The sequence below is a fragment of the Haliaeetus leucocephalus genome, unplaced genomic scaffold (assembly GCF_000737465.1).
Source record: "Haliaeetus leucocephalus isolate CR32 unplaced genomic scaffold, Haliaeetus_leucocephalus-4.0 Scaffold148, whole genome shotgun sequence".
Classification (NCBI taxonomy): domain Eukaryota; kingdom Metazoa; phylum Chordata; class Aves; order Accipitriformes; family Accipitridae; genus Haliaeetus; species Haliaeetus leucocephalus.
In genome coordinates this window covers 540785-556417 of record NW_010972584.1, presented here as the reverse complement: position 1 = coordinate 556417, position 15633 = coordinate 540785, and the positions used below count along the sequence as shown (strand labels likewise).

Genomic DNA, 15633 nt, shown 5'->3' with positions numbered 1-15633 from the left:
TAAGTTATGTTTCATTTTTTTATGCAAATACTCTTTCAAAAGAGACAGTGCCTCTAATGAATGCAAATTAGCACTGAGAAGAAGCAGAAGCAGTCTGAAGCCTGCATCTGTCAAATTTGCAGGTATTCATACAAAACACTACAACAGCGTTCTCTGAAAATATATTGGTGAAATTAAATTACCCAAAAGCAAGCTGCAAATCTGGGGGAGCAAAAGGAGGACACTTTTAATAGGCCATTTCCCACAGCTGTTGACTGAGTTTACAGTAGAACTTTTATTATTATTATTATTACTACTACTACTGAAAAATAAGGCAAAGGAGGCAACTTGGGGAGGGGCGGGGGGGAAGGCCTGCACAATCTTTCTCAAATGAGCAAAACAAAGCAGATTCTACAATTTCCCAGAATACTAACCACAGAGGCAACACACATTGCACACTGCTTGTGCTACAGTTGGTTTGGAATGGTCAAGTTTATATCCTTAGACACTGGGAGAATTTATCTGACACTTTCAAAGTTCTCCTCTAAAGCCTCTTAGCTCATCAGTTACACAGAGCATCGTAGCACCCAGATCTGTTAATAGATGTCCTGTGAAGAACTGTATTCTTGTCACAGCTTCACAACCATGACCGTTACTAGTACTTACATGGGCAATGTCTCCTTTTGTGCCAATGACCCTATCCTGAGAGTGCTTGCTGAACTCCACATAGTGGTCATCAGGGAAGGAATGCCTGTAGATAGAGTCAGTAAAGAAGTCACGGAACTGCAGATTCAAACTGCCTGTGTGAACCAAAGACTATCCCAACACCTCCAGCAGAGGTTTGAACAACACAGAAAACTAAAAATGTAGAAAAGACTTTCCTTCACCACTGACCATGGCACTACAACGCTAAAATGCTCCACTGACATTTGCAGAAAAATATCTATTACAGACAAAGCCTTTACAGCAGACCAGTGAGAAAAACCACAAGCAGCAAATTCACAGACTTGTCATAAACAGGGTCTGCCATAAAGATAACACTATTTAGAGGAGTGAGCAATGAATGGCATCATGAACATTCAAATACACATGCAGGCCTGAGGTATGTTAAACTTTTTATCTGAAGAATGCCCTCTAGCTGACCTAAAACAGGTCACACCAAAACTGTTGCTTACAAGTAAGGCAGACAACAGTCGAACCTTTCAAAAATGAAGAGCCTTCCACCCATTTTTTTATGGGAAGGAACAATCGTAAATACTGAAATAAATTTTAAATAGCTTTATCCAGGTCTGAAATAGATTGTATCAAAGTCTAAAAATTTCACCATGCAAATCACTGTGCTAGTAAAATTCCGCAACTGGCTACAGAAAGATTGTCAAGATAATTTACAAACATGAGAATACAAAACCAAACATATTTCTTTGCCTTCAGGGACAACAGTGATTTTACTGATCTGTCTTGCATTAAATAGGACTTTAGGTAGTTAGAATTTGGCAAAGCTGTCTGTACCCAATAAAATATGGAAGATAATAAACATAAGAAAGGCAGCACATTTTATTTTCTCACAAGAGACATTGTGAGAGCTGTGATATACTGTTCTTTCACAGAGTCTGTTCTTAGGGTTTCTGCCTATATTGAATGGTTCTTCTAACTGGAACATACCCCACAGCTGGATCAGAGTATACCTACTTCATATCAAAGACAGACTTCATTCCCCACAATGCAGACAGAGGTTGGCTCCACGTAGCAGATGTTAGCAATAAAGATCCATCCTGTATTTCCAGATGGGAGTGGAGGGAGACAAAGTGAAAAGAATACCAGGGAAAACAGAGGTTATCATTTTACCTGTACACTTTAACTTACACTTACAAGATGAATTTAGGAACTATAGCAGATTTTGTGCTTACTAAACTGTGGGGATAAAGTCTAGGTATGTAATACTATGCATAATATAAAGAGCCCTTGGCAGACAAAGAAAAACGTTACAGATAACAATGGGAATGATTTATGATGTTAACAGCAGATAAAATCAGGATAATCCATGCCTGAATTTTGATGCCCTGTGAGTGGAGTTCATTCTACTTATAAATCAGTTACCTTTTATTTTTTTCCTAGAATTATCCCCCAAAAGATTTTTCTCCAACAAAGGGAGGTTATATAAACTCTGATAACTTATCTCACATTTATCTTAAATACATACTCAGTTTAAGCATTTTTCCACTTCCAGACATATATATTCATTACTTATGAAGGCACACAGCCACTGTGCATCTTCTCTATTATCTTGGGAAGAAAAAAGTAATTGTAGACCTCACAGAGAGGGAGCATGCAACTATTACAAGTACTTTAATTTCCAGGCCAGCCAGTAGGTCATTTTAGATCTACATATCCAGGCTGGCCCAAAACATACCAGGGCTTAGTCTGCAAGAACTTCTAAAACTCGGAACAGGTCTTTGATTACTTACCCTAGATGGCTCAAGGTGCGTGATGGCAGAGTTATGGCAGTTGTAACTGGCCTCCTCCTGTCCACTGAATACGTTATAGAGTTTCAACTGCCCCGTGCAAGTACCCAGCATTAAGAATCGTTCTCTCGCAGAAAACGCACAACAGGTAAAGCCACTCTCATCCTCATTTGCTTCCCTGAACACAGAAATTGGACGGAACCTAGAGAAGGTAGAAATACAAGCGTCACCCGAAAGAGAGAAGAAAAGCAAAACTGAAATGCTGTGTGATGATACTAAATCCAGTCCTTAAAAATCATGTAGGTACTAAATGTCAATTGTAAGACTAGTGCTCAAGTGAATATGTTACAACAATATTTGCAATGTTTGGGGTTTGTTTTGCACTATTAAGTTCTTCTGTTAAAGCACATCATTAAGTAGAAGCACTTGGAGTCTGTCTTCAAAGCTCTCTTGATGGAAAACCTGTAATGCCATCACCTGGATAAGTACAGACAGCTAGCAAAAAATTTTCTTACAGTTCTGAAACACTCAACACAAGAAGGCATGGCACATCAGCCAAATAACCTCCTGTCATCATAATTTCCCAAGGTGATACTGGTTTCACTGTGAAGATGCTTTCATCTATGTGTCATCTTCATTTTTATAACCTTACATCACCTTCCAATTTAACCTCAGCAAAGAATGGCCACATAAAAAGGCTAGCAACTTGCGGTGCTGCGGATTCAGCTGCAAGAGCAGAACATGGATTCTGCTGTCCTGCGTTTGTCAGCCAACCATCCTCGAGGCTATGCTACACTCTCATGTAAAACTAGTGTTACATACTTACCTTCCAAAGGAGAACAAAGAGCTATGAGCTTCATTAGTCAATGTTGCTAATGAATTAACACGATACTGAAAATAAAGTGTGCTTTATGTACGAAGGGTCGGTACTAAGGACAAGAGAAACAGAACAACTTCTAAAAATGCTTTTCAAGGTTCTCCCACTTGTTATTGTTGAATTAAAACACTTTTCTCTCCAGGAATACTCCACTGTGGGACTGCACAGCCTGAATCCAGGTAAGGCTTTTTGGCACAGTACATCCTGAGAGGGATCAAGAAACATTTTTCTTCCTTACCTGCTAAATATAAGGTGTCTATCAAAGCAGCCACCATCCACCCCTCCGTACTTCGGAAAGGCTGCCCTGCGGGTCAGCCGTGAGGTAAAGTTAGTTGGCGCTTGGCGCCTCTGTTTTGGCTCAGGACACTGGTGGGGAGTAAAGAGAGAGAAAGGGGGACAGGTGGCAACAGGGTTCTTGCAGCGGGCATGCTGCTCCCTAAGGTACTCTGTGATTATACTGTCCAGCGTGGGTGGGGAAGGAAGGTGTCTGTCCAGCTGCTTTTTGATAGCTGGGCTCTGGCTGTAGGCGCCATGGTCCGATTTTTGTCGCAACACTCTGATTTTTCTGCCATTGCAGGGAGATGGCCTCTCCCTGACAAAGCTAATCCTGCCAATCAGAGGAGAGTTGCTGGCATAAGAAGGGCCTGGAAGGGCAAGTGGACCTTGGGATGCAGATGGCCTTGCCTGAGCATGGACAGAGGCAGCAGTGGAACCTACAGAAGCGTGGCTACTCAAACGGGCTGAGATGCCGTTAGCTATGCGAGGAGTGCGAGGCAGGGTCACAGGAGAGGCAGCAGCCGCAACAGGGGTGAAGGCAGATGAATGAGATGCTGCAGTCATGGGTAGGTCAGCCTCTTTAGTGAGGACAGATGCAGTTTCTCCTAGGCCCTTAGAGATGAGATGGTTCCGAATCAGGAGCAGCAGCTCCTTCTCAGGAAACGTGATCCTTGATTGGGCCACCACATCAGCTTTTTGCAACCGAGCCAGAGAGACGTCTGTGCCAATCAGCAATGGCTTCCCCGAGACACGCTCTATCAGCTCAGCAGCATATTTGCAGAACTTCACATGCTCGCTGCGCTTGTCCTGAAGCACTGGTTCTTTCATCAGCTGCTGAATTTGACAGCTGCTGAAGAGGGGAAGCTTGCTGATAATCTGCCGGACAGTACTGCTCCGTGAGAGCCCCACCAAGGCTTTGCAGGCTAATGCTCGGATCTGATCTGCGTCTGTGATTGGCATCTTTATAGAGAGCAATGACAGCAGCACTTTGATGCCATTGTTGGACTGTACCACATTCCACATCTTAGCTAACGTGTGCTCACTGCTCTTGGGGGCCTGAGGAAGCTTTCGCCGAGGAGTTCCAGAGATGAATTTGCCAATACTGGAGATCCGATTATCTGGGCCACATACACAATTGATGATGATCTGAAGGGCTGATTTCTGAATCTCAGCATCATGGATGAAAAATTCACCCTCAGCAACTCCAAGGATGATACTAATACCTAGTGAGGGAAAGAAATAGTTTCTTCAGTACTCTAAAATGTATCTTACACAGTTCATCAGACAAGTAAGGGAGTCTTCAACAAATGAGAGGGAAATAGGTAATTCTCCTCATTCTGGGAACTTCTAAAGTTCTGCTAACTAGTGTAAGACGTATTCTTCTACCTCCCTGGCAAAATGATGCTCCTCCATCATCAGTAAGTAGGGAGTCAAACTATCTTTCTGAGAAGGTAATCAGGCATGGCCCAGGAATGCAAAATCTGAGATATCTGGCACAGAGAAACATGCACAGGCATGCCTCTGATTCTTACTACAGAAAGCAACTCTCCTGTATAAATACTAACAAAGTGGAAACACAGAGGAAGGAAGGGGACCATGTTATGAAGGGGAAAAAGCAAATCATATCACAGCTTCCAGAAGGAGTTAGGCAAAAATGAAACTTTGGGTTTGGTTCCCCCCCTACCCTAGACAGAGGTCCTGTTTCATGTCTACTTCAGAAGATCAAAACCCACATTCAAGAAAGAATTGGTGTTTTGTCTAGAGAAAGGTTTTGTGCAAAATAAATTGTCTTTTGTCTATATCTAGTACTCTGCCCGCCTTTTATTTTTCTTTTCTTAAAAAAAAGTCAGGTCCCAGTTAATGCATAAGCCTTAGATCTGATCCAGGCACACCTCGTTCATTTGCATACTAAATCTGCAGGTAGCCAGTTAAAGCATAACTCAAACACCAATAATTGTTCCTCTCCCCTATTCTCAAATGCCATATCCCCAGGAGACCTAAATGTCTGGTAAAGTGAGGGAACCTAATAGTCCCATTACAAAAGTAGATTTGCCTCCATCTGTATTTAATGAGCTCTTGAAAACAAGTGAAAGTCAAAGACCATGCCTTCAAATTTGTAATCCAACCACAGTGCTAATCATGACACAGTTTTAACCAGTCTACTCTCCCATTTATTTGCATCCTTTACAGTAACTCTAAATACGTGAGTTATTTTAAGCTTTGTCTTACTGCAGGTGAGAAACAGCCAGCTAAAAACCATGTAATAGAAGACAATTGATAACTGTGTAAGTCATCAGGACCACATTCAGCTTACCCACAGTGGAAACAGTAGATCCAGCTTCATCTAACACATCCACAGGTTCTGCCAGCTGCAACTGGATCTTAGGAACCACAGTCAGGATAGCTAGTACATCCAAAGCATACCGTACTGTGTCATTCCTGGAAGACAACAATAGAAGAACTCGTGTACAGAGTTGTTTCAATAACATAAAATAGTATTCAGTCTACTCTGCTCCAACAAATAGGAGTATATCAGTCACATCTGATGTATTTGATGGTGCCTTTTGATTTTAGAATGTTCTGCTCTTCAAGGGCTGCTCTCCACAGAAGGCAGTGCTTACATGCACACCATTGCCTGCAGTCTGTCAACATTTATCCCACACTGCCCGCAGGCTCCTAAAAGCACTGTAGTTTTGTATTTATAAAAATAAGAATGTTAAGATTTATCCATAAAAGATTCTAAATTAAGTTTCTAAATCTAATCTAACTCTACATCTTAGTTGGGAAACACTGCTGCCTAAAATACTCTGTCATCAGTCAACTAGGAAGTTTTTCTGAAGTGAAGGGAAACTGTTTAGCAGTAAAACAGACAACCATGATAGGGAAAAAGGCATCAACTTAGGCACCAGTTGAAGAGAGACACAGGTGTGTGGAAGATGAAAAGGGCCATTAAGCAAGAGGTGGGAGAGCAGAACAGTGGGAAAAAAAAAAAGAGGGGAAGGTTTGTAATCCAGTACAGAAAGGTAGGAGTTAACCCAGGTAGCAATTAGGAAACAGCTGCAGAGAGTAAGAAACAGGAGAACAGAAACTACCCAGGAGACTGCAACCTGAGAGAGAGGGAGGCAGGGAATTGCAGAAGCAAAACAGATTTCAAAGGCTTTCAAGTTAAGTTAGGCAAGGAGCTCCTACAGGCAGCAGAAATAAGGAGGAGGGAGTCCTGGTGACAAGAATACTGCTGATGACAGCTAGTTATAGCAGACAGTGACTCCACAGTGAACATACCTCTAGAGAGGACTACAGCTTCACTCTGGGGAGCAGATGGTCGCTAGGAAAAACAGAGGCTGGAACTTTGCACCCATCCTCCTTTTGGACTGGGGACAGGATCCTAATGGTACTCTATCAGAGCCTGGTGGCAGTTCCCTTTCTTTTGTAACAGTATCGATGCTGCACATTTTTTGGGGGTAGGGAGGTGGGGGGAAGAGGTGCCACAGAAAGAACAGAATATCATAATGCCCCCACAGCTTGTCTGCAGCCAAGACAAAGGAGAAACTTAAAAGTGGCATCATAAGGTGAGTCCCTCTACCAACACATTGAGTTTAACAGCTGGTGCTGTATCATCTAGGAACATGGACCTGAGCAATGCACAGTAACAATCTTCAGTCTTTTTCCTCTCTCACAGGCTGGCTTGTTGCATATTCACACAACTCCTTTGCACAGCTATATCTGCTCAGTAAACTTCAAATACCAACAAATCAAAGTGACAGACAGTGTCCTCTCTTCATTCAGACATTCCACCTCTTTCCAGGGTTAAGGTATGTTTTGATTTCACCCTCTACTTTGAAGATTTTCTAGCCTTTCTCTAACAAAAAGGTAAACAAATTTTGAGACAGATAGGAAGTGACACAGAATTGTGATTAAGCTCTACTATGATGCTGATTTGTCAGAATTCAAAGTCCTGAGGCATTTAGGCTCTTCAGAAATCTCACGACATCCCTCTCTCTACCTCAAAACTTTAGTCCTACTTTCCATGGTGTTAACTTTCATAAGTACTGCATAGCCACAGCACAGGCCATACAGCACTAACCAGTATGCGCCTGTTTTAAATGCTGTCAGAGAGGTGGAAAATATAGAAATATAATGTCCTGCCCAAGAGTCACAACTTACTGCAATAAAATACAGTACTACAGCAAACAGCCCACCTTGCATAGTAAGTCTTCCAGTTGCATGCTATGGAAATGAGCTGAAGCATGAGTTGGACACAAGACAATTTAAGAAAAACCTCTGCTGGCTCCCAGTAGAGCTGTGCTGGACCATACTCTATCAGGAACTCCATCATCTCTACAATCTGCTCATGTGTATACGAACAGGCCTGCAGGGAATTGAGTTGGAAGCATTAGAAAGAGATCACAAGGGTTACAAACTTGCACATCCACTCCCCCACTGCTGGGATTTAACTGAAAACTGCATCTACAAAGAGCAGACTACCACTGTCTCTTGCAGATTAAGTATTTACTTTCTGTTGTATTCCCCAATTATAAAATAACACAGCAATTGTCACTATAATATACAATAACAAGCTTAAGAATAATATCCTTTAAGTTTCTTTGCAGTCCTACAAGGCTTAGGCCAATTTAAGAGGAAGAAAAGTTACATTAAATTAAAATTCTACTCTGCTTTTAAGCTACTAATTTAGTAGTTACTAGACCATCATTCAAAATAAATTTCTGCTAAAGTATTAAAAAAGGCTTACAGTTTCTAAATTCTGACTACAAAACCTACTAAAGAAAAAAAGGAAATTCCTAACAAGCTTGCCTTTCAATGATCTTTTTTTTAAAATTACACAAGAAGGCAACAGCTTATACACATTTCTTTAGCTACTGAAAATAAATGGGTTTTGCAGAAGCAAAAAAAACCCTTATGTTTTCTTATTTCAGCTCTTCTAGAAAACAATCACAAATTAAACCAGAAGCCACAGGTGAATGTACTCTCTCAAAACAAGCAGCCATAAAATTCATTAAAGAAAAAAAAAAAAAAAAAATCACTTTGCAGGGAGAAATAGGGGGTGGGGGGGAAATCATGGCCAACACAAGAATCTCCCAGGTCATTCCTAAAAACTATGGTGTCCAAAAGACACATTTCAACTGTCATTATTAAATCAAACTCATTTCCAAGTTTTTCAACATTATGCACTTTTTACGGATTTTGTCCTTTCAGAAATAAAAAGCATAGAAAAACCCATGAGTATCAAAAATAACCTGCCTTTAACTTAAGTTTTTGAGAGATGGAAAGGGAACCACAGCAGATGAGCAGGAACATTAAGCAAATGTAATTCAGATGAACCTCAAAGGCTCTTCTGTATTTTTCTATTGCAGTGTCATTCCACAAGGTAGGGAAAAAGTACAAATTAAAAAATGCCTATCCCTATAAACTGCATACTGCCTAGTTATTCCAACGGCTTTAAAGGATATCCACATATTCCTGCAGCTTGGATTCACTTGAAAAATGCAACAACCATGTTAAACGCTTACAACATGCTACTCACCTTGTAGGGGGGCTGTGGATGGACCAGAATTCCTCCTTCAGTACGCTGGAGTGACTGCTTCACCTGTTCAAGTTTGATAGCAAGGTGAGCCTCAAAGTATCTACGCAAGGCCATGCAGGTGTGTTTCCCAGTCTGGCGACTGGCAAAGATCTCATCATCACTCAGGAGGGCTCCTTGGTCTTCCAGGTTTAAGATCTCAAGAGTGCTTATCTTCAGAAAGAGGTTGGGTGGGGGGAAAAAAAAAAGTTTCATCAGCTCATTCTTCAGGAAAAAAAAAATCACCTACAATTCTGTCGTGGTTTCAGCTGGAATAAAGTTAATTTTCTTCTTAGTAGCTGGTATAGTGTTGTGTTTTGGATTTAGGGTGAGAATAATGTTGATAACACACTGACATTTTAGTTGTTGCTAAGCAGTGTTTATACTAAGTCAAGGACTTTTCAGCTTTTCATACTGCCCTGTCAGTGGAGCCTGGGAGTGCACAAGAAGCTGGGAGGGAGCATAGCCAGGACAGCTGACCCAAACGAGCCAAAGGGTTATTCCATACCATATAATGTCATGTCCAGTATATAAACTGGGGGGAGTTGGCTGGGGGGCGCCACGGCTCAGGGATTGGCTGGGCATCAGTCAGCAGGTGGTGAGCAGTTGTATTGTGCTTCACTTGTTTTGTATATTCTATTATCATTATTATTATTTTCCCTTCCTCTTCTGTCTTATTAAACTCCCTTTATCTCAACCCATGACTTTTACTTTTTTTTTTTACCCTGATTCTCTCTCCCATCCCACTGCAGGACGGGGGGTGGAGTTAGCAAGCAGCTGCGCGGTGCTTCATTGCTGGCTGGGGTTAAATCACAACAAATTCTCAGCTGCACTTGTACTAAACCCAGACAAACTTACTTTGCTATACAAGACATAAAAGCACACTCTCTGAGAGCTGACAAAAGCTGTCTGAACAGAAAAGGCTATCTGCATGGATAAATAATAAGTCTAAAAAGAACCATTGCCCCTCCTTCACTATGAAGAAAGAAATCCAGAAGTTACATCAGTGTAGATCTGGAGGCAGTGTTTGTTGTGCCTAATACTGTTAGGCATTACATTACACAACACAAAGTGTGCTTACACCCCGCAGTGCTGATGTCCCCGAGTTAGATACAACCCAAGCTATTAGGACTGCACAGCAATACCATGCAGATGTACCAGCTTTTGTACATAAACAGTATAATTTGTGCTCATAAGGTAGTGTGGATACCACAGTGCACACACAGTTGTACCTCTCCTAGAACAAGGCTGGATTTATCTGCATCCAAAAGGGTGCATGACAATACCACACATGTATGTGGAATGGTGAGAAACATTTGAACTACCACTAAGCCACCGCTGTTTGAGTAAGTACTGCTTAACCCAGGAGTTGCATCAAAAAGCTCTCAAAGGGTAGCAAGTCTCTGGACAATAATCATAATAATAATTAGAAGAAAAATAATAAAGTTAAAGGGATCCGCATGTATGTTGCTTAGAAAATTCACCCCACCTCGCCATCTCTTGGAAACCGAGGAGGAAAAAAAAAACCTAAGCAAAACCAAACAAAAGAACAGAACTCCCCACATTTGCACTGCAAAGGGTGCAAAACCTGACACTAAAACCCTGTTCACCACATAAAACTACAAGTCTTACCAGGTTAACCAGGCGTCGAAGGCCATCATGCCTGTCAAAGAGCTCCAGGACAGCACGGAAGGAGAAGCAAATGGAGAAGAACATGGTAGCATGGCAGCAGCCCGAGGCATGGGAGCACTCCATTAGCCATAAGGTATAGTTTACTACATCTGAAAGCACATTATGGGGGTGCATGCACACCTAAAAAGCAAAAGAACATTCCTGAGGACTTCAAACAGATTGCTGAAGAGAATTTGTCCAAGGAGAATGAGGGTTCTTTGAGGGGCAAACAGACAGAGGACAAATATCAGTTACTCCCAGCTTGACTTGGGGCATCTGAGACATGACATAAAAAGTCCCATTTCCAGACCTGTGAGACTAATAAAGGCTATGATGTGGGAATGTAGGACTAGCAATTGGTACATTCCCAGACTTAACCACAATACAGCAGCCTTCGTGTACTATAATTCCAGAGAGTCCTTCTCCATACCACTTCAAGCTATCTGAAGAATGCTTCGCTAGAGGCAGAGAAGGAGGAGAAGTTTCCACTGAAGAAACAAAAATTCTTCTCAGTGTAACAGTATCATATGCTATGTTGAAGTTCTAGCAAACTCTGGTAGCACTAAGTCTAGGGGAATTGCAAGGATCATCAAATGCAAATCTAAAGCTTGACCTTCTCTGGAAATAGACAACTGAGCTGGTCTTTTTCTCTTCTCAGACCCTGCCTCTGAGACATGCAGACCATGTTCTCAGAACTGCACTTTTGCATGCATTTGTTAGCTTCTAACGATGAGGAACTCGGAACCCTGTACCAGGGTCAGCGCCAAAAGGAATAGCACAGAAAGCTGAAGCACTGGCACCAGCTGCTATGTGCCAAGTTAGCAGATTTGTCTCTTCTCTGCTAATGTTAGACATACTCAGAGAATACATTGCTACCAGCTCCAGCCTTGCTTTCACCCCAAGACCTGAGGCTTGGCATGGACTAAGTGACAAAGGACTGGCTTCCTCTGAAATCCAAACACAAGAGAGGAATGTACCACAGAGCTGCTCTACCTGGCATCTGTAGATATTGGAGATAACATCTGGCAGATGAGATACTACAAAACAGCTGCATGGTTTTATAACATGGCCTGAGGATGTCAAGCTGAAGGAATCCTCATGCAGCACCCTGCCATGGCTTTTGGTTTTCCTGTTGAACAACCATGCAAGCAGCAAGTGGAATCAGGAAAAAAAAAAAAAAAAAAAAAAGGAAAAAAGGGAGTGTACAGAATTTTCTCATAACAAAGTTCAGAGAAACACCAAAGCAGGTCATATGCAGCCAGGGTCCATCCTTCTGACGTAATGGGTAAAAAGAAAGCGGAGGGAGCATTACTCCCATTTCACCTTTCTTGCCCTCGTAAAGGAGACATAATACAGGGTACAGGCAGCCCTGATCAACCATGATTACCAAAAGGTTTTTGAACTTGCTCATACAAATGCCTGCAGAACACAAATGCCAGCAGAATCCATACAGATATGGCCTTAAACAACCACTACCAGTCCAGTCTCTATGTGCTCAGGAGTGTTAAGCATGTTAAATCACAACACACATTCAGACAGCATCAAAAACTAGGAAAGAATAAGCAGAAATGTACAGTTACTAGTTTAACTGCTTCCACTTGCAGCTGGGGAAAAAAAAAATAAAAATAGACAGGCCAGAAACAAAAGCCATCACTCAAACCAGAGCAGAGTTGGAAGGCTTAAGGCTACAATTTTGCAGTTGCTTTAAATGTATCTTAGAGCAGTATGCTTCCATACATCAGTACTAATGCTCATAAGCTGAAAGTTCTTTTTTTTTTTTTTGGCATGGTAGCAACTTTAGAATAAACTGGATCGGTTCATAGATCTGGCTCAGCACACACATGCTGCTGCCAGTACAAAAAATAAAAAAGGAAATAGAATCACTGTTTAAAGTACCTGGGAAGCTGAAGCTTAAGTGTGGACTGCCATATCAACCTGTCTGCAGGGATGCTTGCTGGAGGAACACCACTGAACTGAGAGGAGGATTTATTTTAAGAATTCTTTTTCTATGTTAAAATATGAGGTGAGGAACTTTACCTTCATTATCAGCTGTTTTAACATTTATAAGCTCAGGCCACTGAGAACCCTTAGCATCATTTAATTTGATTTTCTGAATAATGCAAACCAGACCTGCATTGGTCTTCTGCTGCACGCTAACACCAGCACAGAAGTTGTGCTGCTGTCTGGAATCTGACTGAGGTACTGTGTAACACTGAAGCTATCCACACTGGGACTATGCATGGATAAAAACAGTCTCAGGTATAGGAGTCCATTGGAACGGACAAGAAAGGCAAGAAAAATAAGAATGGAGGAGCTTTTCTTTTTTTTTTTTTTTTTTGAGGGGAAAGAGGGAATACTGGGATGAAAAGGGTGATGAAAGTATTGAGACAATGCCGACAAGACAGAGGTCTTCAGTTAATTCCCTAGGAACTGAAATCCACACCATTGAAACAAAACACTCAAATATACCATTATTTATATACCTCCTATTGCCTCTGCACATACCAAAGTCTTCTATATAAATTTGCTTTTTTACCTTAGGAGATGTTTATTCACTGTTCGAACACAGGTAGAAACACTAAAAAATTATGGGAATCACTGCAGTTACAGTAAAAGAATGCCTCTTACCCTCTCCATGGCATCTTGATTGTAAGACAAATAATATAAGCACATGGAGACCCCTGTTGCTGCCATGGAAGGACGAGGAATCTCCAGCAACTTTTGCACTCCTCCATGAGCAACAAACTCCGTTGCAAACTTGTTGTGCAGCAGCAATGATGCCAAATGCTAAGGAAGGATAAAAGCAGATTAGACTGGAATTCTTCAAACCGTCATCGATTCCATCCCACACCCCATAGAAAAACAGATGGCAGAAAAAACAAGCGCTCCATGCTTTGTCCACCTTATTTCCTCCTCCCATTATATTTAACTGCAGAATGTAGTATTTATCTGAATGACAAAAGCAAAAAAGGCACTACCACTTTGCTTTACACATCTTGCAAAAGAAATACAAGAAAAGCAGAGCAACTCAGAAATTATCCAAGAGGCCACCTTAAGTATTCCTATTCTTTTCATATTAACTCACTTTCTATTATCATGAAGAAATATTTAAATTTGCATTCCCACTTTGTATATGCCATATTGCTGGCAAGAAGAATTTTAAGAAATTAAGTTTAAAGGCCATTGTTAAAATGGAAGTCTGCAGCTGCACTGAGGTTTACTACACGCTACTTTTCTTTATTATCACACTTTAAGAAGAAACAGTAAGAACCACTGTGAACTCCATCCCACTCCCAACTGAGGTAACCTACACCTTTTGTAGGAACACTGCTCCTTGGAAATAAATTCTCAGACAAATGACAATGAAACGGAGAGAAAGATGACACTGGAGGATCAGAGGCAGAGAAGTTACTGTGAAAGAGGGAAAGAACGCACAGAAAAATATAACTTGTGCTGCTGCACTGCAGGTTTGGCTTGAATAAGGTTATTTTATGTGGTTTTGTACCTTGGGGAGGTAACCTTAAAGACTACTCACACAAAACTATTGTATTTCAACAAACATTAAGCTCAGAGATGTCATACTGGGGATTCTGGGAGTAAGACGCTTTTGCTTCTTACCCCTCACAAGTGTCTCTTATGATGAGAGGCAGTGGAACAACTCAGGAATGCCATCTAAGGGCAGCAGGAACACAAGCATTTGACAGAAAAAGGAATTTTTATCGTGTTCAGATAGGCAGATGGCAGGTGAAATTAATGGCACTTCCTGCACAATTAAGATCTTTTTATCCCCTCCCCCCCCTTTTTTTTTATTTTAAATACTTGACAGTTATAAAAACAAAATTGCAATGCATTCAACTTGAGTGAAAGCCAATTCCAATCTCAGGGAATACTGCAAGATACACAGGCCTAAAGAAGGTGAGCATTTGCCTGTCACACATGCAGCAGACCTATATTCAATGCTTTTACAATGTTTATGGTACGTTTTATAAATTATGAAAGTAATTTACCTTAAGGGCTTCAAAAGTGAGCAGCACATCGTTGGTTCGCTTCAAATCAATGTAGTACATCATCAGCTCCCTTGATCCCAGTTGCATAAAGATGGGTAGTAGCTGAGAAAAACAGAAATGAGAGACTAAGTGAATGTTTCATGGGAAATACAAGGTCTGTTTTGGTTTTACTCTCTCAAACCCCCAATCTTCCCCTATTAGCAGATACCTGTTATGAGAGGTCAGTGGTAACCAGCTCCATCCATAGGAAGCAATAAAGGTTAACAGACCTCTTGTAATAGATCTGCTGACTGCAGCAAGGTGCATGACAGCTGCCACACGGAAATCTTAAGACTCTCCTTCAAGTGCGGCTATGGCAAGTCCACACAGATACCACCCTGGCGATAGGTTCCACCTTCCATCTGTGCAAAGACAACTACCCAACAACTGAACAGAAAAAACAGGAGAGCAGGGCAACAAACCAAAACCCTTTGCATAATTCTTTGTGTAACACCTTTATAGTATTAATTCCTATTTTTATATCCTATTATTGCTGGCATATGAAGTGATCCAGTCAGCATGCAGGGTATTAGGGGGATAATGGTTTCTTTGGCTCTCACAGAAGCAAGGCACACATGTGCACACACATAATGTCTATTACAAAGCATACTGTGATGCTTTGCTCTATTACAAATTAAGTTAAACCACCTAAAAAAAGATTAGGCAGAGATAAAGGTGGCCTGCAGACCTATGCTAACTTGAGTTTTATGGTCAAAAGGAGGGGGTAAAAAGTGAGGGGGGGGA

The 15633-nt window shown here is 41.3% G+C and overlaps 1 protein-coding gene across 9 annotated transcripts in view; it reads right to left on the bottom strand.

The window, feature by feature from the left end:
* The window catches only part of VPRBP (Vpr (HIV-1) binding protein), a 64120-nt gene that overhangs the window by 22627 nt on the left and 25860 nt on the right, over window positions 1-15633 (bottom strand). For all 9 annotated transcript variants that reach the window (XR_773988.1, XR_773984.1, XR_773986.1 and 6 more), the window contains 10 exons: window positions 14851-14952; window positions 13472-13630; window positions 10805-10984; window positions 9137-9346; window positions 7794-7963; window positions 5909-6033; window positions 3557-4817; window positions 2445-2643; window positions 1669-1751; window positions 646-730 (listed from right to left, as the gene is read on the bottom strand). Coding sequence is in view for 4 of the 9 variants with exons in the window: in XM_010561563.1 (XP_010559865.1) it covers window positions 646-730; window positions 1669-1751; window positions 2445-2643; window positions 3557-4817; window positions 5909-6033; window positions 7794-7963; window positions 9137-9346; window positions 10805-10984; window positions 13472-13630; window positions 14851-14952 (2574 nt within the window). In the remaining 5 variants the exon portion in view is untranslated. The remainder of the gene's footprint in view (window positions 1-645; window positions 731-1668; window positions 1752-2444; window positions 2644-3556; window positions 4818-5908; window positions 6034-7793; window positions 7964-9136; window positions 9347-10804; window positions 10985-13471; window positions 13631-14850; window positions 14953-15633) is intronic.